Source organism: Dreissena polymorpha, chromosome 12, assembly GCF_020536995.1.
Source record: "Dreissena polymorpha isolate Duluth1 chromosome 12, UMN_Dpol_1.0, whole genome shotgun sequence".
Lineage (NCBI taxonomy): Eukaryota > Metazoa > Mollusca > Bivalvia > Myida > Dreissenidae > Dreissena > Dreissena polymorpha.
The window spans coordinates 15,368,856-15,394,481 of record NC_068366.1 but is presented as its reverse complement, the minus strand read 5'-3'; the positions used below and the strand labels follow the sequence as shown (position 1 = coordinate 15,394,481).

Genomic DNA, 25,626 nt, shown 5'->3' with positions numbered 1-25,626 from the left:
AAAGCTATTGCTTTCATACTTGCAACACTTACTAACTATCATAAGGGGACTGTGCAGGCAAAGTAATGTAACTCTGACTGGCATTTTGACAGAATTATGTGCCCTTTTTATACTTAGAAAATTGAAAATTTGATTAAGTTTTGTGTTTAGGTCCACTTTATTCCTACAGTATCAAAGCTATTGCTTTCATACTTGCAAGATTTATGAACTATCATAAGGGGACGGTGCAGGCAAAGTTATGTAACTCTGACTGGCATTTGGACGGAATTATGGGCCCTTTATACTTAGAAAATTGAAAATTTGGTTAAGATTTATGTTTTGGTCACTTTACCCCTAAAGTATCATAGATATTGCTTTCATACTTGGAACACTCACAAACTATCATAAGGGTACAGTAAAAGGACAAGTTGCATAACTCTGGTTGTCATTGTTACGGAATTATGGCCCTTTTTTGACTTAGTAACTTTTAATATATGGTTAAATTTTGTGTTTCGATCCACTCGAAGTATCAAGGCTATTGCTTTCAAACTTCAAATACTTACATGCTATCATGAGGTTACTGTACCTGGCAACTTGAATTTTACTTTGACCTTTGAATGACCTTGACTCTCAAGGTCAAATTATTAAATTTTGCTAAAATTGCCATAACTTCTTTATTTATGATTAGATTTGATTGATACTTTGATGAAACTACTCTTACCTGACATACCACAATAGACTTCACCCAAACCATCCCCCGTGCCCTCCCCCCCCTCCCCCCCCTCCCCCCCCCCCCTAATTTTTTTTTTTTTTTTTTTTTTTTTTTTTTTTTTTAAAGATCATCTCACAAATGACCACCACACCCTCACACTATACCCCCACCCCACCCCCCCCACCCCACCCCCCCCCCCCCCAAATTTTTTTTTTTGATTTTTTTTTTTTGTTTTTTTTTTTTAAGATCATCTCACAAATTATCACCACACCCTCACACTATACCCCCCCCACCCCCCCCCCACCCCCCCCCACCCCCCCCCCCCCCCCCCCCCGATTTTTTTTTTTTTTTTTTTTTTTTTTCGCTTTTTTGGAAGATAATGTAATAAATGTCCACAACCCCACACTATACACCCCTCTTCACTCCACTCCTCCCTCCTTTGTGATTGAAAATGAGAGTCCCTTCACCTTTAAAAAGAAAATAGATGAGCGGTCTGCACCCGCAAGGCGGTGCTCTTGTTTTAACTATTGTTTGAATATGCGTATATAAACACGTTTTATTTTGTTCATATTATATAGTTAATATCGCTACTAATTACCCGATAATCCCGTATATTCCAGTTTTGAAGCAAATGCTGGTAAATATTTACGATACACAAACATTCTCGATATTTCCTTTAGTATCAAATACATTTTGGCATTTTTTACTATTTATAGAGATGATGAAATAACGTCTAATCGGGGCGTTTTTTACCCCACTGAACACGCGATTTACGCCTGACGTGATGTTCATGTATTTATACAACACTAAATACAACCAAACTTTCCAAATGATGTTCTACATGTTTGCATAATTTTCGCGCGCTTTTTATGAAACAAAGGATATTTTAGCACTGTTTATTTGACGCTAGAATTTGCCAAATGTCGCGTTAGCATTAAAATTCGGAAGTGTGTTTCGGATTACAAATTTAATAATGATAATCGAACGAAACATTAACAGTTGGCGTAAACTAATTCTACGCTACACATACCTGTATGTACATGTAGGTGTATATTTTTTCACTCGATCCGCCGCGTACGTATTCGGCGGATTTACTCCGCGAAAGTACGCGAGGTTAACTACAGACTCGGCGTCGTTGTGCGGATCGATGCCGAGTGCCATGGCAATACGCCGCGTCAACACACGATTCGGCCGCCGCTTACTAATAATCTGGCTGTGGAATAGCCTCGGATTATGTTTGTGCCGCTTTGGCTGTACTGTATATGCATAAGAGGATGATTCACGCCAAATGGCATTGTACACCATCTGTTAAAACCAGAGTTATGGCCCTTTGTATCTTGAAAAAATGCTTTTTACTATAGGCACGTTTGTGTCCGGAGCCATATCTTGGAAGTGCTTTGGCGGATTTATAATTGTAACTTGGTAGGTATATATATCCCCCGCCAGAGGCCATAGGCGGAGGGATATTGTTTTGGCGTTGTCCGCTGCAACACTCTGAAAATTGAGCGTATATAAACATTGAATGTTTTCGTGGAAAACGCACGACTTATTAATTCACCTAAATAAATTTTGAAGGCTCAAGAACCTTCCTCTGTCTTAGTTTTGAGTTATTGTCCTCCGTCCTTCCATCTGTCAGTATGTTCATCCGTCCGATTTGCACCCATCCTCAAACAAAGCATAATTGCGGGGGATATCAATTCTACGAATTTGCTTGTTTATTCAATGTTGTGACAGCGCAATTTAATTGGCTGAGACCATGTCATGCCAGAGGGGTAAATGTATTGATGAATACCGCACAATATTTCGATAGCTCAGAACGGCTTTTTCAAAAAAGCTATTTGCCCGGACAGACTACCGGCTTTTAAAATTCTATCGCCAGGCGTAAAAATTATTCTCCCCGGGCAAATAGGCAAACAGTTATTTCCATCACTGATCTGTGTAAACAAATTAACTAATTGACCCTAGCTACAACTGGATCTACAAAGAATAACATCTGATTTCATCAACAATTATCAACAAATAATCATAAACACATTTCGAACAAAATCTCATCGCTATCCATGTGATACTGTTATCCTCATCATATTTCATTTGCTCTCAACATTCACAAAGCATGTTCAATTTTATTCTTGACACATTTATGGGCAAGGACACTGATGGGATTTTGTTCAAACTGCTTGCCAAGGTCATAGCTTCCAACATACTTGTAACTGAAGAGGATGTTACATAGCTTAGTTCATTTGTGTTATGAGCACACATACATTTGGTAATAGGCTTACACTCTTACATTTTACAATTGTTCATAAGGCCACAATTAAAATATTGTTGGTTTGCCCTTTACCGACCCTAAATTTTACAGGTGGGTAGGTAGGTAGGAAAATTATTTTATTTTATTTGGGAAATTATATTTTTAATACACTAATAGTCTATGAATATTTAAAACACTTTTATTAAAGCACTGTTGCAGTGTACGAAGCCCTATGTAGCTTAACATTATCTTGTTTGCTGTTTCTTGCATATATTAATATCAAATGCATGCTTGTGTGTTATTACATTTAATATTTGTTCATTATATGATGTTAATTGCTTAAATGCATTTGTAATTATTTAACAGCCAGACAGCTTTTATTTTTAACTTAAACCTTTCCCTTAAATTGGGCTTAATTAGCATGCAACAAGCATTGAAGGAGTGTAGAAAGACAGCCCAAAGCCTTTAATGGAAAAAATCAGACATGGCGAAAGACCGTCACATTTTACAGGCCAGACTTGCCTACCAGGAGAAACAATTCACAGGCCAGTTGAAATTTTTACAGGCCTCATTTTTAAGTGTTTGACCGGTTAGTGCATAGTCTCAGCATGGAAAAGTAAATTCATAAAAGGGCAAACTGAACATTATTATAAAGCATTATTTCTTCTTGAATGCTCTGAGCTTTTATGAGTACATACGTACAGCTCAGAGGGTCAATAGCTGGGAGTTGTATTATTGCAACTAACATAAGCATGAAAACTTAATTTGGGGAAATAAATTAAGGGTGTTAGTTTCAGTTTGTGGATATACTAACGCTTTAAACATATATACTTGAGTGTTGTCGATGTATTTAGCTAAGAGACATTAATAAATTAAATAGGAGGTTTTTGTGTGACGTCACAAGAGGGGTTCTCCGTTACTAAAAATAGATTGGCCGTCAACTTCTTGATCGCGGCCAATTATATTGTATCAGAGTAAAGGTCGTCGGAAGACTTAATACTTACAATTTCACAAAACAAAACTATAAATACCCGTATTTTTTTAAATAAGAATTTAATAAATGATATTTCAAAAATAATAAAACATATAATAATTTGAATATTATAATAAGTGGTGTGGATGCGATAGTGTTATTTTTCATCCGCGATTGAAATTTAGTGTAAGGGGTTCATTGAATTAGTCATAAAACAAAGCCCTAAAATAGCTCAATACATTTCAATCTTGAAATGTATTTTTAATTTTCTTTTACATTGAATGAATTTTCGTTTCGTTAACATTGAATGAAAATATTAATAAATTTAAGCATTCAATTTGAAAAAACACCTGCATATTTTGCAAATTGAACTGTCTTTGCATATACACGTATATTGAAAACTCGTCAGTAGTGATAATGAGCGATACAAATCTAGCATTTTATGATACCATTAAATTACACATTTAATTTATTTAGCGCAAGTATTTTATATCTCTATAATGAACAAACGCCATTGCTTGTTTTCATGAAGATGTTTCGAACACTGCAGTAACGCACGATCTTTACACATTATAGCAGAGTTTAAATTTGCAGGTACCAGTTAAATACGTTCATTGTGTAGCAGTAAATGTGTACAATATTTTAAATGTATAGTTATTAAACACTTTATTATATGTTTAAACTGGCTAATATATATACGTTATAGTTCCTAGCTGTTAATCAATTTCGGACAAATGTCTATTTTTAAATATGTTCAAATATTTTATTAAAGCTATGTTAAGTTTTTGACTTAATATGTCGAGAGATGACATGGAGGTATCATAAATTGTGTTTAATGACCAGACACATGTGGTTTATGCAGAGACCCCATACAGAGTCATACAAGTATAGGTCCCTGGGTTTATGACACACTGTTTTCTTAGTAATTGTCTGGACAGTAACCGATCCTATCGATCGAGATAATTGGTTTGTGATAAACAAAGGGGCAATTAAACACTGGGTTAAAATGCTGAAACAAAGAGTGTCAAAATTGGTGTGAACAATTAAATAGAAAACATTAACATTTATCAAGAGGATTTAGTTAATCTGTAACAAGGTAAGTTTTTACAGACAAATAGGTTCAAATCAGTTTCTATATGTTGATTACATCAAATCAATCAAGTTGTTGTTTGTTTTCTTCTTTATTTGTGTTCGTTCATTGGATTCAATTTAATCTGAAAGAATTTCAATTTCTGAGTATTTTATGTTCTTTAAAAGGGTCGCGAATACGTTTGTAACATTATCACGATGCGCTTCATCAATGCAAACAATAGCAGAATGGCCGCAGTTTTGACGGCCAAAATTTGAGCATCCGCAAACGTGACGTCATTATCGGAATCCCCAAAACCTCCTATAAGTTTACCTTTACATATCCATTTCACTAACATGCCATTACAGTAAACTGTTTAGTGTGGCAAACATAATAAAGCAGAATATGCACATGAATCTGATTAAACACAGATCCACTTGCATATAAATCAAATCATGTTTGTCTTTTATATTGCATTTTCGAAAGATAATCCTGTAACTGTTAGATGTATTTTTCTTTGCGAGTAGACTCAGACTGCATTCCAATTTTCAAACACTTCATCACTTGTTCTGTGACATTCAGTTCATACATTTCCAAAAAAAAGAGAGTTTTATTTGTATCTAAAACCTATGCTCCATCGTAGAATGACACGCTCTTTTCATTAATCGATACTAATTATATGATGTCCGTCGTAAATTCGATAGTCATTTGTCCTCGCTGAGCATCGTTATTTCTTTAAATTGTCCGCCATCTTGGATCACGTTAACAACATGTGTACAGCGAACGTAAACTCGTATATGTCCGACTACTTTCGAGAACCAATAGTTAAGTATGATGTTGTTCGGCCATTTTCACGGAACACCGCCGATCACGATGCTGGTTATAGACGCTTGCATTACTGTCTATTCTGGGGCGTATGAAATTCCAACCACCGGAGCGACCTAGATCGGTCAGGGGCGATAATAATAGACAGGGATATAAATACGCGCATGAATAAATATTGCTTTCGGCTCTTTTATCATCGTCGAACCAAACGAAAATAAAAAAAATACATTTTCAGAAATCGCAATAAAATTTTTTGGGTCGGGGGGTAAAAAGTGGGTCGGTCGGTAAAGGGCAAACAAACTCAATTTTAATTTAGGCCTAATGTCACTGACCCTATCTAATGCTCATCAATTGTTGACTACAAGAAGATTTGTGTCAATTAGAGCTTTCATGTATTCTCTGTTAGTCTGAGAGTCATCTTTATTCTTACTTTTTGTAAGACTTGAGAATGTTTCTGCTATTGTTTTGTTTGAACAATCTTTACTTTGAAATAATTTCTTTGCTGCATCTTCATGGGCACTGCTTTCTTGATGTTTTTGGAGCTTTCTGAAAGGATGGTCCCCTAGCAATTTTCCTGTACTGAAAACAGCTGGATTTGAATGTGATCGCTGTGTACCAAACGTACATCGCACAATATTTACATATATTCACGAGTGGAGCTGTAATAAAGCCAATCATAATGACTTTCATACTTGGTAAGAATATTTGCAGATGGGTGTTTGGGTGAAACAGGTGTTGTTTTTAGCTCACCTGAGCACAACGTGCTCATGGTGAGCTTTTGTGATCGCCTTTTGTTTGTTGTGCGTTGTGCGGCGTCAACATTGCCTTGTTAACCCTCTAGAGGCCACATTTATTGTTCAATCTTCATGAAATTTGGTCACAAGATTGGTCTCAATGATATCTTGGATGAGTTCAAAAATGGTTACGTTGGCTTGAACATGGCTGCAAAGGGGAGGGGCATTTTTATGCTCCTTTGGGGGGAGCATATAGTCGCCGCCTTGTCTGTCCGTCCGTGGTTCCGTGTGTCCGTCCGTCTGTGCACAATTTTTGTCTGGGCTATTTCTCAGCAACTAATGACCGGAATTCCATGAAACTTTATGGGAAGCTTCACTACCAAGTTGAGATGTGCATAATATCAGCCGGTTCTGGTAGGATGATTTTTCACAGAGTTATGGCCCTTTGAAATTTTCCATTAACTGTACATATAGTGCAATTCTTGTCAGGGCTATTTCTCAGCAACTAATGACTGGAATTCAATGAAACTTTATGGGAAGCTTCACTACCAAGAGGAGATGTGCATATTAACAGCCGGTTCTGTTTGGATGATTTTCACAGAGTTATGGCCCTAGTTTGAAATTTTCCATTAACTGTACATAAAGTGCAATTCTTGTCCGGGCGATTTCTCAGCAACTAATGACTGGAATTCAATGAAACTTTATGGGAAGCTTCATTACCAAGAGGAGATGTGCATATTATCAGCCGGTTCTCGCCGGATTATTTTTCACAGAGTTATAATCCTTTGAAATTTTCCATTGAACATATAATGCAATTCTTGTCCGAGCTATTTCTCAGCAACTTATAACGGGAATTCAATGAAACTTTATGGGAAGCTTCACTACCAACAGGAGATGTGCATATTATCAGCCGGTTATTGTCTGATGATTTTTCACAGAGTTATGGCCCTTTGAAATTTTCTATAAACTGTACATATAGTGCAATTCTTGTCTGGGCTACTTCTCCCCAACTACTGACTTGAATTCAATGAAGCTTTATGGGAAGCTTAACTACCTTGAGGAGATGCGCATGTTATTTGTGGGTTCTGGTTAGATGATTTATTTAGCGAGTTATTGCCCTTTGAAATTTTTAAGTTGCTAAACCATCCATCGTATTATTTTGTCCAAAGTTATGCCCCTCAAGACGTTTCCTTTTATTTGAATATATAGTGCAATATTGTGACCAAAAAAACCTTTGGGGAGCATCACCCGTCACCGACGGTTTCTTGTTCGTTATATGGCTTTATATGGCTTTAGTAAAATCTTGTTAACACTCTAGAGACCACATTTATTGTCCAATCTTCATGAAACATGGGCAGAAGATTCATCCCAATAATATCTTGGAATAGTTTGAAAATCTGCAATCCAAAAATAAATATGTATGCAAAGCCCACTAGAAACTGTTCCGACAAGTTTCTCTATTTGTTGAGTTGTACACAAGTATGAACATTTAATCAAAGCTGTTGTTACTCTCTCATGCATACCAGGCAATTCTCTGAATCTGACCTGTTGTTCAACTCTCTCATGCATATCAGGCAATTCTCTGAATCTGACTTGTTGTTCAACTCTCTCATGCATACCAGGCAATTCTCTGAATTTGACCTGTTGTTCAACTCTATCATGCATACCAGGCGAATCTGACCTGTTGCCAAACTGCAGGGCTGGTCCTGTCGTTCCCCATTTGCAAAAATATTGAGAATTTGGCTCAAGAAATATCATCTTTTTCTTACGTGTAACCTTTTACCTCCTCTTGCATACTCAAAGCTGACCATCTAAACTCTTCTTTATTTTTTGTAATTTACTTAAAGGTTAATTGAATTTAGCATGTATAGTGCCAATTGAATTTTCCTCTGTCATGTTTTGCAAATACACTTGTGAAGGTTGACATTGAAAACATAATAACATGTTCACTGCAGTTTTTTTCCGCTTTTTGGGGAGATTGCCCATGGCTTTGAAATTGAGAATTTTAATGGCATTTTCAAGCAATTGGGAAAATATATTGGGATTTAAAAGTATATGAATGAGTTCAGCATCATAAATCACAAACACCATCATGATCAACAGTTTTCCACATAATAAGCTCACACAAAGTCTGCAGTCACATCATGTTGAATATCAGTCAGCACTTTGCTTTCGGAAATCAACGATGACGATGCAAAAGAGTCACTTGTTGATAAATTACTAACATTAACATTGGAAGGAGTTTCAATGGGAAGACTTGTACTTCTTGACAATGTTTGTTTATTTAATGACGCTTGCTTAAAAAAGTCAACAGTTTTCGTTGTGCCGCCAGGTTTTTGCTGAGGAATCTTTTTCACGTAATATTTCTAACTAGGTTTTAAAGCGATGCGGTAGAGAGTCTGCCTGATTTGGAACCGGGAGGTCCTGGGTTCGATCCCCAGTATGGTCGGGGATTTTTCTGGCTGGGTTATATTGGCCCCCTATTGTAAAAAACCCACCATGTGTGTCACACGTCCCCCAGATGATGTGGCAATAGGAAATTCGTGAAGAATTTCACAATTGGAGGGGGTTGGTGTAGCAGGGTACGGTATAAGGAGAACTTATACTGACTTGCTATATGAGCTAGCTTGTATAGCAACGCAGTAGAGTGTCTGCCTGATTTGGAACTGGGTTGTCCCGGGTTCAATTAACATAATGCTGACTGAATAGAGAGCCTTAAGTAGCCTTGAAAAGGCCTTAGAATACATTTTGGAGAGTCCTTATATTTACCTTTTTGAAGATCTTCCTGTCTTCTTACCATCATATTCTGTGCATAATGGGGCCCATTGTGGTTTGGGATTTTTCTGACTGGGTTACATTGGCTTAAGTGTATTTGCCTAATGTTAAAGCTTTGTCTATTTCATTTCCATGGTAAGACCCGACGCTGAACGCACGTTTTTTTTCGTCTCCAAGGGACTCCTTTTTCCTGGGAAGACGTAGCTCTTTAGAACTGTTTCTATAGTGGCATAATTCATGCTTGTCTCGAGTTTCATAACTTTGGGCCCAGATTGAGGTCTATCTCGGGTACCTTTCATGAAGTTGTATCGTGATTCTTTCCAACTCCAATGCATCCACCTAACTTGGACAGATATCTCACGAAGACTCTTTGAAGAAGACTGCGTTGCACTTGGATTCTTTTTCTTCTTTAATATTATTGTCTCTCAATTCTTCCACCAACTTCATGACCCTTTCCTCTTAACTGCTTTCTCTTCAACTGTTTCAAATACATGGCCCCCATTTCTCATCAGCCATCAGTATCATAAGCACTTCATTCACCTGATCAATTTATTCCGCATACACCTTTGTGCCATCTTTTTCTACCACAATCGTGCACTCCTGGCTATAGCCAAACTTCTCCCTGCATTTTTGTTAAAGCATGGTCATGTCTGTAGCCTTATTCTGCATTGGTTAATTACTTTGAATGCACATCTGATATAAATGCGTCTCCTCGCTTCTTGTACGTGATTACAACTGCGTAGAACGACAGCTCACTCCAACGTCTGGGCTGCGAAGGGCCGTTTTTCTTCAAATGGACATTCACGAGGACCATGACCCACTTATAAACGTTAACGTTGGCCATAACTTTTGCATTATTGAAGATAGAAACTTGATATTTGGCATGCATGTGTATCTCATGAATCTGCACATTTTTAGTGGTGGAAGGTCAAGGTCACCCTTCAAGGTCAAAGGTATAAAAAAAAAAATCAAAGCGGCGTTCCCATGAAGCTGCACATTTTGAGTGGTGGAAGTTCAAGGTCAAGGTTATCCTTCAAGGTCAAAGGTCAAAAAAAATAAAAAATAAATATATTTATTTCAAAGCGGCGCAATAGGGGCATTGTGTTTCTGATGAACACATCTCTTGTTTTTTTTCTAATTGAAATCAAGGTCAATTTTACACAAGGGGGTTAACAATACACATTTTTAATTGTCTCCCTATATCATACTTTTTTCAACTGAAAACCTGGTTTTGTGACAATTTTGTCCCTTGTCTACCATATAAATTGTTAAATTTAAAATGCACTCGCGACTTCATAGAAAAAGATAACGACGATTTTGAACCTATGACCTTTGAATCACGATGTAGGATATATTTCTGCAGGAGGATATCACTTTACTCTTCGACAACCGATTCATTGTGATTATTGGTGATTTAATCAAGAGAGCTGTCTGCAAAGACTTTGTTTTGCTTCTTCAGAAGAATCTATATCTAACAGACTCTCAGCTTCGATTAAAGGGGGAGTTCACCCTTTCTGGTGACAAGCTGATCGAAGTTTGCCACTATGGTGAAATGACCAATGGCGAGGTGCGCCAGTATCACACAGATTTCCAGCTGGTCAAGGTCTATAATCTGATGCGATGCTACAATGCCTACATGGAGTGCATTTTGACGGACCGTTCAAAAGACCCGTGTCCTGATGTCATCCTCATGAATTCCTGCCTCTGGGATATTAGTCGCCATGGTCCCAGGTCTGTGGACCAGTACAAGGAGAACCTGGAGACACTGGTCCGTTGTTTTACAAAATAATTGTTACTTAGAATCAAAGAAGTCGTAAAATCATATGGTTAAGTCTGTTGCCAAATGTTCGATTTCCTTGCATAAAAGCTTCATCTTTCTAACACAATTACATACCAACATATAGTCTTCCATGTAACATAACAGGTAGACATTCAACTGAGTTCCCGCCATACTTCGGTCTTTACCCTGTATTGTCACCGGTCATTTTATGATCGGTCTGTTTATCAGCACTGATAAGGTTCACAGCATAAATACTAAATAATATCTAAATGATACTCAACACCACGTTGGGTGATATGCAACCGTTTTCCAAACATCAGGATGTTCAGAGTAATATAAATATTTGTGGGCTGAAAAGAGCTCACAGTTAAGACTACACTATAAGCAAGCAACTTTATATTTAATGTTGAAATGTCTCGCCCTGCCGCCAACTACCCCCCAGTATTCAGCGAGGCGACACGTACCTAAAACGACATCAGGCGTATTACACATGCGCTAGAACACACCATCAGTCAAGGCACGAAATAACCTTCAGGATCTTAAAATATCAATATGTCTATTATGCTTGTATTTTTACTATTTAATAACAAAATTACAATAATCCTAATGTTTTCTCTAAATATTTCTGGATGGCAATACCAACCCCAGCATCTCCACTCACGCTCTGAGGGAAACATGAATAAAAAAGTATATTAAACAATAATCAAACAATAAAAATGAAAAACTCCAACCATAATGTCCACATGGAGGAGAAACCGATGTATGAGTATCAGGTCTGCAACCACCACTTTACAGTAGCCAATGTGCACCTGCATCTTACCAGCCATTCACATTACATCAAATACCTGATGATGAGCTATAAGAATGTAAATACCCTTAACTATATAAAGAATGGACCACAGAACAGAATAAAAGTAGCGCATTAAAGCCGAACATGTACTCAATGTTAAAGAAGCCAGCGATTTTCCTTGTCCAATTGGGAAAAGTACCCGTACCGGTCCAATTGGGAAAAATCGAGTCGTGAAAACCTCAAAATTGGGAAAAATCGAGTCGTGAAAACCTCAAATTGGGAAATTGGTGTATTTGATTTTTTGCTCCCAAATACTTTAAATTGATAAACAAGTGTTTTCAAGCTGTCAATATTATATAAACCTAGGTTCAAGCTATAGAGCTGCAAAGGGAAACTAACTAAATGTTGCTTTAAAAAAAAAAAAAAAAAAAAAAAAAATTTTTTTTTTTTTTTTTTTAACTTTAATTGGGAATTTAAGGACAGCAATTGGGAAATTTGTATTTTTTTCGTCATTGGGAAAGTGCCGTTTACCGGTACTTTATAAAGAAGGAGGAAAATCGCTGGAAGCCATGGTAAAAGTCCAGATTCCTGCCTCTATGGGGGATGCGTTTGACAGAATGTTCAAACCTCAGCATATTTCACTTGCAATATTATCACCATACTGCACTAGTAGGATTTTAAGATGAACAGAGCTAAACATGCTATGTATTCTGTTTAACAAGAATATCTCGATTTTACAAACACCTAAAGTTGAGTCTATTAGAACTGTTATAAATGTACATGATGTCAAAGAAACAAAAAAGATCACTCAAACGGAAAGTGTATGTGGTTAAATTTAAATAAAAAGTATACTAAACAAGAAAAATGAAAGGAACCGACCAAAGAGTTCTACTCACAGGAACCCGTCCAAAGACAAAAAGAACCAAAAGACAAAAAATAATAATAGACTGGTGGGCGAGGCCAATAAGGGACTAATCGAATACATGGTTTTAATACTGAGCCCCAAAACAAAACAACACTACAACACTTAAAGCTCATGCATTCAGTCCAGTTTTTTCAAGAAAAAGGTTAATATGCCTTCTAAAAGGCCTAGCAAATCTTGGGGTGCAAAGGAATGGGGACTGTTTGGAAGACATTTGCCTAGAAATTCTTGTGGTTTTCTTTCTCTTAAAATTTGATCTCAGGAAAGAACTGTTCTAAGGAACCTAACATTCATGGATCATTTATAACCACCCAATCACAACCATTCCACAACCGACCAACACCCCAACCATCACCATCACAATCACAATATCGCCAACACCACCAAATATGGTTCAGGCCTTGACACTAACTTTTTTGACTTTTTTTTCCCGGAGGGAACCCTACTTTCAACTTTTGGTGGCCCTCACCCAAACTAGGGTTCCCTCTTGTTTCAACACACAGCTACTCTCGGCGTAAGGGCAAATAAGTACAAGAAGCATACTAGTACATATTTTTATTTCCTATATTCAATTCTGTTGCCATTTAAAGCTGCCGAGACCCATTAAAAGCTCATAACCTTGTCTTGTTAACTAACTTTTGATATCATGTATTTCATCAATATCATTAGCATCGTCATCCTTGTCATAATCATCTTCAGCATTATCATCTTCAGCATTGCTCTTCGCCGCCAGAACTTAGTGTTTCGGAAGTTCTTATTATAAACTTTTAAGAAATAAAAGGTAATTACGCGCATTCAGGGGTTTCACTGGCCCAACAAAACTTGTTGCAACTTTTTTGCGCTGTGAAAACTGTTTATTATTCCAACCTTATTAATAAGAACAATCATTTAAAGAAACCTTACTACATTAATGTCATTGCCTATATAATCACTTTAAAAAGTATATTATTACATAAAAAACAATAAGTACCTTCATTAGTCATACCTTCATAAGTCTTAATAAGCTTTATTTGTATATAAATACCATTTTTTTCAACTTGATAAACAACACAGATAACCAAAATAATATAACAATGTTAACTTTAATGTATTAAATAGTATGCTGCCTAAATGTTTCAAAATTAATTATTTAAACAAAGAATCACACCAATTTACATCATTTGAAAGGGAAAAAGAAATATAAAACATCTGACGATAAATCATCTCACTTAATTTGTTAAATTTATATATGGTCATTTGGACATATCACATCAGCTTCTGTTGTTAAAACGTTTTCTGTTAGTGGTGGATGATTTCCAGGATCAATTAAATTATAGTTTTTCACGCCTATTTACTGACAGAAAGGCCCAGATAATTACCACTGTCTGTTCTAGTTGCCTGAAATAACATAAAGCATATTTTTTTTACAAACTATGTCCAAATTTTAACATATCCTAAATATACTACACCAAGTGAATGATATACTTTTTTTATAGAAATTGTTGGTATCTTCATAAAATTATATCCTTCCAAGGTCATTATAATAATGGAACTATTAAACAGAAATGCTCACAAATACCTGTAGAAAAGTGTATACCGGCATGTGTTTTTGTGGAGAAATTAAATGCTTTTGCCAGCCCGATCACCTATGGTTTTGATTAAAGAAATAGCGACCCTAATAATTATTATAACTACTGATCGTCGTGACAGTTTGTCCCAGTGTTACTTTTTTTTGGGATCAATATCATAAAGGAGCCATTAATAATCCGATAATAACCCCCATAAATCTTGACAATAGCAGTAAAAACATCGTTTGTAACACTTGCACGCTTCAGTGATTTCAATATACTCTCTGCACTGTAGGTCGCTTACATCGTCGAAAATCAATATTTACAACTGACAGACGCTGGCCGCTAATGCTCAGTCGCGTGCTTTCGATTCGCAGTACATTTTCGGATAAGATTTTCCCGATTTTTTTTTATACGCCGCTCTTTAAAAATTGGAGGCACTTTTAAAAATTCAAATGGTCAATCAAGACAAAGTGGTTCTATAAATTTAGGGTTCCCGGAGGACCACCCAGCTTGAAAGAACTGGTGGTCCTCGCCAAAATCTGGGGGCCTTGGGTCCCTGGACCACCGTTAGTGTCGAGGCCTGCACCATCTTTACATCAATGGTTCTTGCATGACATCACCATCCCAACCATCACCATCATTATGCAGCAATCATTCTTAAATTCATCATCACACTCACAACCCCAACCACAAAAACTCATGTAATCATCAACCAAACCACTACCACCATTCCTGCCATCACAATCATCTTAACAATCGACATGCCCTTATCATGATCACTACCATCATCACTAGCACCACAATCATCACAGCACCACCATAACCACCAGCAACCACCTCCACCACCATCATAATCATTAGCATTTTTCACCCACCAGCTCCTCACCTGAGTCGATTAATTTCTTTTCAATTACAGTTGTTGTGAACTATACTTAAATTATTAAAATATAAAAATAAATAAAAATGTTCAAAGGTATCAACCCTTTGTCCATTGCCATTTTAATATAAAGGAAGACTTGCCACCTTGCATGATCATGTTCAACAATGTCTGTTTTTTGTGAAAACTCCCTTCAAGATCACTTTTATTAATACACTGGTAATTCTACATAATTTGTGTATATCATTTCATACAAATCTTCATTTTACTTTATGGTTGATAACCCATTGATAGATTATGGTTGCTATGGCAACAAATAGACTAGAAATATTGCTGAAAATGGTGGAGTTTCACCGGTAGGGGACTTATATTGCTTGGCAATAGTCTTGTTATTCATACTATTTCAATTTTCTTATCTTCTCTTCTGTGAGCTGCTTCAAATGACCTTTGCACTTTTCCCGGATGGTTGTCATGGAGATGTCTTGTTCTCCCGAGCTGACAGCAGAATTTCATCTTGAATTATTTTTAATAACATGTTCTTTTCTTGAAAATATGATTGGCTTTGTCTGTTGGTTTTTCTTATCCAGATTGTCCAGGTCTCCCGTGTTGAAATAAGACATGACAATAAATATTATAGGGGTATAAGTTCAATTATTACTAGACATATCTATAAATACAATTTAAGATCATATAAACACAAAAATATTGGCGGTAATAATTCATTGTCAACAATATTGACACTTGTTCACACTTCACTATGTGGGTTTCATGAAATAAATGAGTATTTTGCGCCTGAAATCCCAATTGTCATTCATAAAGTTCCTTGTGTTGATAAAGTAGAAGACTCCCTTAGAATACTTTTGCGTGAATAATGTTGATATACATTAGCCATCTATAATTAGGGTTTTTTTTCCTTCTTTGGGACCCGCCGAAAATCGGCCCTTTCCCCTCGGATTTTTTTTTCCCCTCAGCTGGTAAAATTTCCCCTAGATTTCATTTTCCCCTAAAAAAAAAAAAAAAAAAAAAAAAAAAATTTTTTTTTTTTTTTTTTTTTCCTTTAAATATATAAGTTATCCTGATCCACTGTAGAAACTAGAAAAATCTTGCATAATTAAATTATCTGTTGCCTTGAATTTGTTTTAAAAACAGTAAAATATGTTAAATTGATTATTTTAGACTTTGCTTATTTTCCCCAAGATCCAGCTTTTCGCAGAATTTTTTCCCTCATAATTCGACTTTTCGCGCGATTTTTTTCCCCTCAAAAAAGGCCAGGCCCTTTCCCCAAAATCAGATAAAAACCCCTGATAATGTTCACTGTGATTATAACCCCATTACCATTTGTAAGGCCACAATTAAAATATTGTTGGTTTGCCCTTTACCGACCCTACATTTTACAGGTGGGTAGGTAGGTAGGAAAATTATTTTATTTTATTTGAGAAATTATATTTGTTTAAATACACTAATAGTCTATGAATATTTAAAACACTTTTATTAAAGCACTGTTGCAGTGTACGAAGCCCTATGTAGCTTAACATTATCTTGTTTGCTGTTTCTTGCATATATTAATATCAAATGCATGCTTGTGTGTTATTACATCAAATATTTGTTCATTATATGATTTTAATTGCTCAAATGCATTTGTAATTATTTAACAGCCAGACAGCTTTTATTTTTAACTTAAACCTTTCCCTTAAATTGGGCTTAATTAGCATGCAACAAGCATTGAAGGAGTGTAGAAAGACAGCCCAAAGCCTTTAATGGAAAAATTCAGACGTGGCGAAAGACCATCACATTTTACAGGCCAGACTTGCCTACCAGGAGAAACAATTCACAGGCCTGTTGAAGTTTTTACAGGCCTCAATTTTAAGTGTTTGACCGGTTAGTGCATAGTCTCAGCATGGAAAAGTAAATTCATAAAAGGGCAAACTGAACATTATTATAAAGCATTATTTCTTCTTGAATGCTCTGAGCTTTTATGAGTACATACGTACAGCTCAGAGGGTAAATAGCTGGGAGTTGTATTATTGCAACTTACATAAGCATGAAAACTTGATTTGGGGAAATAAATTAAGGGTGTTAGTTTCAGTTTGTGGATATACTAACGCTTTAAACATATATACTTGAGTGTTGTCGATGTATTTAGCTAAGAGACATTAATAAATTAAATAAGTTTACCTTTACATATCCATTTCACTAACATGCCATTACAGTAAACTGTTCAGTGTGGCAAACATAATAAAGCAGAATATGCACATGAATCTGATTAAACACAGATCCACTTGCATATAAATCAAATCATGTTTGTCTTTTATTTTGCATTTTCGACAAAAAAATCCTGTAACTGTTAGATGTATTTTTTCTTTGCGAGAAGACTGCATTCCAATTTTCAAACACTTCATCACTTGTTCTGTGACATTCAGTTCATACATTTGCAAAAAAAAGAGAGTTTTATTTGTATCTAAAACCTATGCTCCATCGTAGAATGACACGCTCTTTTCATTAATCGATACTAATTATATGATGTCCGTCGTAAATTCGATAGTTATTTGTTCTCGCTGAGCATCGTTATTTCTTTTAATTGTCCGCCATCTTGGATCACGTTAACAACATGTGTACAACGAACGTAAACTCGTATATGTCCGACTACTTTCGCGAACCAATGGTTAAGTATGATGTCGTTCGGCCATGTTCACGGAACAGCGCCGATCGCGATGCTGGTTATAGACGCTTGCATTACTGTCTATTCTGGGGCGTATGAAATTCCAACCATCGGAGCGACCTAGATCGGTCAGGGGCAATAATAATAGACAGGGATATAAATACGCGCATGAATAAATATTGCTTTCGGCTCTTTTATCATCGTCGAAAAAAACGAAAATATAAAAAATACGTTTTCAGAAATCGCAATAAAAAATTTTTGGGTCGGGGGGTAAAAAGTGGGTCGGTCGGTAAAGGGCAAACAAACTCAATTTTAATTTAGGCCTAATGGGGGCTATATAGGAGTCACGTTGTCGGTCGGTCTGTCTGTCTGTCTGTCTGTCCCAAAATTTCATCCGATCTTCACCAAACTTGGTCAGAAGTTGAATCTAGATGATGTCTAGGTCAAGTTTGAATATGGGTCATGCCAGGTCAAAAACTAGGTCACGGGGTCACTTAGTGTCTTTCAAACTGAAAGTTTGTCCGGACCATAACTATGTCATTTATCGTTAGATTTTAAAATGACTTGGTACATTTGTTCATCATCATGGGACGGTGTGTTGTGTGAAAAATGTATGTCGATATCTCAAAGGGCAAGGTCACACTTGCAGTTCAAAGGTCAAATGCTTGTCTGGGCCATTACTTTGTCATTTGTTGAGAGATTTTAAAATCATTTGGCAAATTAGTTCACCATAATTGGACGGTGTTTCGCGCGAAAGAATTATGTCAATATCTCAAACGTCAAGGTCACACTTTTGATTTCAACGATCATAAATAAGCTTGTCCGGACCATAACTATGTCATTCATTGTAAGATTTTAAAATCATTTGGCACATTTGTTCACCATCATTGGACGGTGTGTTGCGCGAAAGAATTACGTCAATATCTCCAAGGTCAAGGTCAAAGATGGCCATAAATGACTTTTCCGGGTCATAACTATGATGTTCATTGTGAGATTTTAAAATCAATTGGCACATTTGTTCATCATCATTGGACAGTGTGTCAGGTGAAAGAATTACATCGATATCTCCAAAGTCAAGGTCACACTTTGAGTTCAAAGGTCAAATATGGCCATAAATGAGCTTGTCCGGGCCATAACTATGTTGTTCATAGTGAGATTTGAAAATCATTTGGCACATATGGTCACCATCATTGGACGGTGTGTCGCGCGAAAGAATTACGTCGATATCTCCTAGGTCAAGGTCAGACTTTGAGTTCAAAGATCAAAAATGGCCATAAATGAACTTGTGCGGGCCATAATTATGTCGTTCATTGCGAAATTTTAAAATTATTTGGCATATCTGTCACCATCATTGGACGGTGTGTCGCCCGAAAGAATTATGTGGATATCTTGAAGGTCAAGGTCAAACTTTGAGTTCAAAGGTAAAAAATTGCCATAAATGAGCTTGTCCGGGCCATAACTATGTAGTTTATTGTGAGATTTTAAAATCATTTGGTTCTTTTGTTTACCATCATTGGACGGTGTGTCGCGCAAAAGAATTATGTCAATATCTCCAAGGTCAAGGTCACACTTTTAGTTCAAAGGTCAAACATGGCAATAAATGATCTTGTCTGGGCCATAACTATGCCATTCATTGTGAGATTTAAAAATGACTCTGTACATTAATTTTGTTCACAGTCATTGGACGGCGTGTCTTGTGCAAGAACTCAAGATTTCAAAGGTCAACATGGCTATAAATGATAATGGCATAATAATTCTTAAAAATCGCCAAAAATTAGATTCTCTTTTTTTGTGAAGACAGGATGAAAAATAGTCTGGGTCAATGGGCATGTGGGGGTATACGTCACGTCTGTGACAAGGCTCTAGTTTTGCACTGTTTGAAACAATTCATTCAATTGTATATTCACGGTACTTTCCTAGAAAGCACAGGAAATAATAAATAAAGTATTATCAACTTTTTAACACGTGTGTTTCAGAACACTGTATATGTCCTGTCAAATGTATTTATTTTGACATCAAAGTTGAGCAACAGTAAAACATAAAGTGCTTAACTGGCACACACTTCTAAAATATCTAAACAGTGATTGTATACTTGAAGAGCAAATTTATAGAGGACCAACTACAATTAAACATAACCACAATATAAACCTTCTGTATGCTTCACCTTTCACCTATGTCTTCAATGAAATTTAGTGAAGCTCTGGTGCTCAAAATCTCCCATCGTCAATCTTAGAAGTTTTTTTATGTTAATAGAAAAGAAGACTTTCAAAGAATCCATTGAATTGTCTCTCCTTGGAACCTTGCGGCTTTGACAAGGCGTCCTCCACAGCATCTCATGTACATGTTTGATAATCATAGTAAAGTCGTCTTAATTGTTTTTGCTCCACTTTACAGAAAGAACACTGATGTTGTTTTTATACCTCAATGAGCATATTGTTGGCGTAAACTGACGTTTTCTTGATTGAAAATATCATCGTCTGTGGCTGACAATCATGACAAGTGGCCTCTGTACTTGACTTCAATTCTTACTCAATGACGCCATAATGAGATGTGTTGCCTATTTCGATCCAATAAGACGAACACAACTTGTCAAAGTTGTCATTGACGTTTATGCTATTGATTTACACAATGCTTTCAAGTTCTCAGAATATTCCACAATACAATAAAACTAGATAAATGATACAAATAGGACCTCCACACTCGAGGCCCTGTAACTGTGAGAGAACAAGCCAGAAAGCTCCTGCTGTCTGAGATATAATGCTTCCCACATTTAATAGCAGTTTAACTTAGATACCATATATTTTTGATATACTGTAATAGCCAAAAGTTAAGTAGTAAGTCTGACAGTTTAGTATTTGAGTCGCTTTCTGGAAAAACTGAGCATAATGCATGTGGGTAAAGTGTTGTCCCAGATTAGCCTGTGCAGTCTGCACAGACTAAGCAGGGACGACACTTTCTGCCTTAATTGAATTTTTGCTAAGAAGAGACTTCATATAAACGAAAAATGTCATACGTACAGCGGTGTCGTCCCTTATTAGCATGTGCAGACTGCACAGGCTAATCTGGGACAACACTTAACGCGCATGCATTATGCCCAGTTTTATCTGAACGCGACTCATATTTCAAAGTCTTGATGTATGGGGCCAGACATTCCGATGTACTGCAAAATTCAAAACTAGCGGACGTTGGGTTCCCCATTTAGAATGTAGAGGAAAAATTTGGAATCCAAACATTTTTTTATTATTTGCATACATTTGGCAGAACCAAAAATAAATTTTGTGATACTTCGAAGGAAGGATCACAAAGGTTTTTGTCGAGTTTTTGGTTGTTGTTAGCTCAGGAAGTCTGTATTATAATTTATTTCCTTGAAACATGTTGATGTTATTTTGACGAAAGAAACATTTATGTTTACTTGTATTTTATTAGAAATAAAGTGAAAAAATGTTGTTGCTTTGAGTAAATATGAACAAAATATTAGTGTTACTTTGGAGAAAGGAACATTAATCTTAAAATAATTATTAACTGATCACTTACAATAGTTTAACTAACTGATGCTTGTGTACAGTGAAGAGCACTTATACTTAAAAATCTGTCGGTAGCTGATAAGAGCTCATGCAGTTTTTGGCTCACTTGAGCACATTTGCTCTAGTTGAGCTTTCCTGATTGCCTTTTGTCAATCATGTGTCAACAAAATTCGACTTCATAACACTCTAGAGGCCACATTTATTGTTCGATATTCATGAACCTTACAGATTTGTTTCCATGATATCTTGGGTGTTTTCAAAATAGTTGGGGTAAAATAGTAGGGTCTTTTGTGAGGTAAAAAACTAGGGTCACTGGGGTAAATTGAAGAAGTCACATAGAAGTCATATTTTAGTCCAATTTTATGAAACTTTGGTCAGAAATGTATTCTTATTATATCTGAGCAGTGTTTGAAATTGGTCCTGGTCTTTGAAAAACCTGGCTGATAGTCGACTATCATGCCAGATACATGAAACTTAGTCAAATTAAAGAAAAAGCTTGTTAACATCTAGAAGTCAAAATTCAATTAAAATCTTCATGTAACTTGGTCAAAACATTTGTTCTTATGATAGCTCAGACATATTCAAAAATAAAATGTGCCTGAAATTATTTCTTTCAAGTTAATGCACTTTGATTACATCATTTTATCCAGGGGTTGAAGAATCCACTGGACCGCTCGCATATGCGAGTGAAGTTGACGGTCGGGCGAGTAAAATTTGTTCATTACTCGACCGACCGGGCGAGTGCTGTTTTTCAAGTTGAGAAATATACATTCAGTTCCAGGACTCCTTCCACATCGATACAAATTGCGAACAATTTTTCGAATGAACAAAAAAAACGTTAATTACACGAAGAAACTGCACTTTCGTTTTGACAATAAAAAATGACGTCACGGGCACAGTAAACATAATTCTCGAAATCGGCTCTTTTCGTCGTCGTCAGTGCTCTAAGCTAATCGATTAAAAGTGAATAAAACTGTTAAATATATTGGTCATTCCGTGAATTTTAATGTAAATATCAATAAAACAATAATACATCACTGGTTAATTATAATACTTCTTATATTTAATTGAAAATAAACAGAAAAAATAATTATTAATAAACGGAATAATTCCGATTTTCGTGATCAGAAGCCTTACGCAAAATTTCCCATATTGTAACCGTTTGTCAATCAAGCGTGTCTTTCAGTAAAAGTTCGTCTGAAATATTAAAATGGAAAAGGGTTCTGGAAAAATTCTTCAACCCCTGATTTTATCATTTCAACATCATTGTCCAAGCCTTAAGATTCCAAAGGGAGAAAATGGATTGGATTCTTTTGAAAGTCTTCTTTAATATCAATACAAGGAACTTCTAAGAATGACGATTGTGATTTTGAGCAATAAAGCTTCACTTAATTTTATTGAAATGATATATGTTATGTGATGTGAAGTGTGAAGCCTACACAGAAGGTTTATATTGTGGTTGTGTTCAATTTTAGTTTGACTGCTGAATTTGAGGTTCTGTTATGGTGTTGTATAGCTGGTCCACATGTTTGCAGAATTTCTTTTAATGCGTTTCTACATTCTGAAAACAACAACAGCATTATACTTGCAATATGACATACTACTAAATTAAAATAAAAAGAACTGAACATCATGACACAAATTACTTCTTAAATTTAATTACTCAATACTCACCACTACACATGATATTATTATGCCCCCCTTCGAAGAAGGGGTATATTGTTTTGTTGGCTGTCTGTCGGTAGATCATTCTGAATGTTGGTAGACCAGATCGCTTCCAATCAAAAACTAGTCAACGAATTTACCGATTTTCTTGAGATTTCAAATTTGCATTGGCCTTAAACAGTAGATGACCCCTATTGGAATTGGGGTCAATAGGTCAAAGGTCAAGATACTATCACACCAAGTCAATAGTTACTACAAAAAAAAAAACATCCGTGAATGTACGAGAACATCTCACAGGAAACTACTTCCGGCGGTGTGGGCTGATAGTGATCGTCAGGCACTGTTTGAGGAGACCGGCGCCTGGCGTGACTGGGAGTACACCATTAGTGTCAGTGTGCTGGAGATATACAATGAGATGATCAGGGACTTGCTGGGTGACGAGGTTGGCTACAAGATGGAGGTGAAGATGAACCCAGATGGAGGCTACCACATACCTGGCCTGTGTTATGTGCATGTCCAGACTGTAGGAGATGTCAATGAGTGTTTTCGCATAGGCCAGTCGAACCGGGCCACTGCGTCAACCTACATGAACGAACATTCCTCACGGTCCCATGCCCTGCTGTGTGTGACAGTGGTGGGAGTGAATAGAACCACTGGGGCTAAGACCACTGGTTAATTGAACTTGGTGGATCTGGCTGGCTCGGAACGCGTGAGCAAGTCAAAGGCTGATTGAGCAAGACTTAAGGAAGCCCAGTCTATCAACAAATCCCTGTCTTCACTCGGAGATGTTATCTACGCATTGCGCTCCAAAAAGTCCCATATCCCATATAGGAACTCCAAACTTACATATCTACTGCAAGATTCCCTAGGTGGTGACAGTGTCACGTAATTACGTATTGCTCGTGGCAAACTCACAGTAACAACCAAAGTTCATTTCTGATTTCATCGCGATTTATTTCTGTCGAATATTTCTTTAAACACAACGCTTGCTAATGTACACGAACATGGCCGCCACGTCAAGAAGACGAGACAACTCTCCAAGTTCTTTGCAAATCTAACCGCAGATTCTTTTCTACTAACTAAAACACTGCATTTTATCTCCAGGTTAATTTACATAAAATCTACTTGTAATTTCAATTGGTCACCAAGGTCCTGGCTTATTACGGATTGGTTGACTTATTAGAATGTTCTAGAAGGAACAATCTATTCATGTATTTACTTGCTTGGCAAATATACTAAAATCTAATCAATTTATATTGGTATAGAGTAATCCCGTTATATTTGTCAGTACCATAACTTGTGTATCCTATACAAATAGGTGACCCTTTCATCTGTACTGTTTGATGACCATGTGTGGGTACTTTAAATCTCGTGTCTATATGCTGACCCTGAACTCATTGTTAAGTATATGTCCTTCGATTCTTTTATCTAATTTACTTTTCATTTTATTGAACCCCACCCTGGGTGTAAACGTATTTGTGTTCTTACTTGAAATAAATCTTAAATTAGGTCTTAGTTTATGCAAATATCTCCCAAAAATTAATATAATTAAATTCTCAAACTTCATCTTAACATTGCATATACATATTATTGAAATATTATTATTAATTTCCATCATAAGAATAAACTCATAAAAATAAACGATATGTTATAAGATACATATTATTGAGATATCTCCTTATTAATACCTACAGTAAAGGATCAAAACATGCCGTTCTTCCAGAAAGCCCAGGACACGCCGAAGTTTAATGGACTGCCCCAACGATTCTGTATAGGGCACCGAGTGATCCAGACCCACCTCCCCAAACCCCACTACCTCTGGCCTGCCAAGTAATTTGGCGAACTGATTTATGTCGGTGTCTGTATACCTGGAGGAAGGAGGATAGTGTTTTCAGTAGGGAAACATCAGGGTAGGTGGGGGGGTCACAAAAATTGGTTACCATAGCCTTCACATTTATCTCTACTTCTACCAAAGGGGAGTGGTCCTTGAGATGGGTCAATATATCATGATCCAGGCTCACCCCCACTCTGATAGACCATCTGTCCAAGTGGCAATGGCTGTCAACAGCCACTTGCCACCTGGACTCCTGTTCCTCAGCTGTTAGAGAATATGTCTCCTGGAAAAACTTCTGCTCATCGCAAGTGAGAAGGGCCCATAGCCGGCCCAATACGCTCCAGTCCAATAAACTAAGGAAGGTATTTGCCTCTTCCCCCGTTAATTTCGCAATAGCTTCCGCAGCCCCAACCTGGGAGGATTTTTCCCCACCCCCCTGGGGTACATAACCCATCTTATATCCAAAACTCGCCAAATCCCCTATAGAAGTTCCATCCCGGACAACCCGGACCCCCAGAGCCATTAAAAATGCTAATCTTCTACGGGTCAGGGACTCACTTAGTGGGACCCTGAGGTCCATGACCTGTGGGACGTGAGATTGTAGAATGTGTCTTAAGTCAAAGGTCCCTGCAACCCCGGACCGGACAACACGAATCTACCCTAGGCCTTTTAATGGGAGAAACCCCCATCATTCCCCCCATATCTTTCCC

The 25,626-nt window shown here is 36.8% G+C and overlaps 1 protein-coding gene across 1 annotated transcript; it reads left to right on the top strand.

Moving 5' to 3' along the window:
* Positions 1-6,485: 6,485 nt before the first annotated feature.
* LOC127852390 (uncharacterized) lies at positions 6,486-23,758 on the top strand. The gene is made up of 3 exons (XM_052386348.1): positions 6,486-6,501; positions 10,794-11,046; positions 23,380-23,758. The coding sequence occupies exons 1-3, from the start codon at positions 6,486-6,488 to the stop codon at positions 23,756-23,758; spliced, it is 648 nt and encodes a 215-aa protein (XP_052242308.1).
* The last annotated feature ends 1,868 nt before the right edge of the window (positions 23,759-25,626 follow it).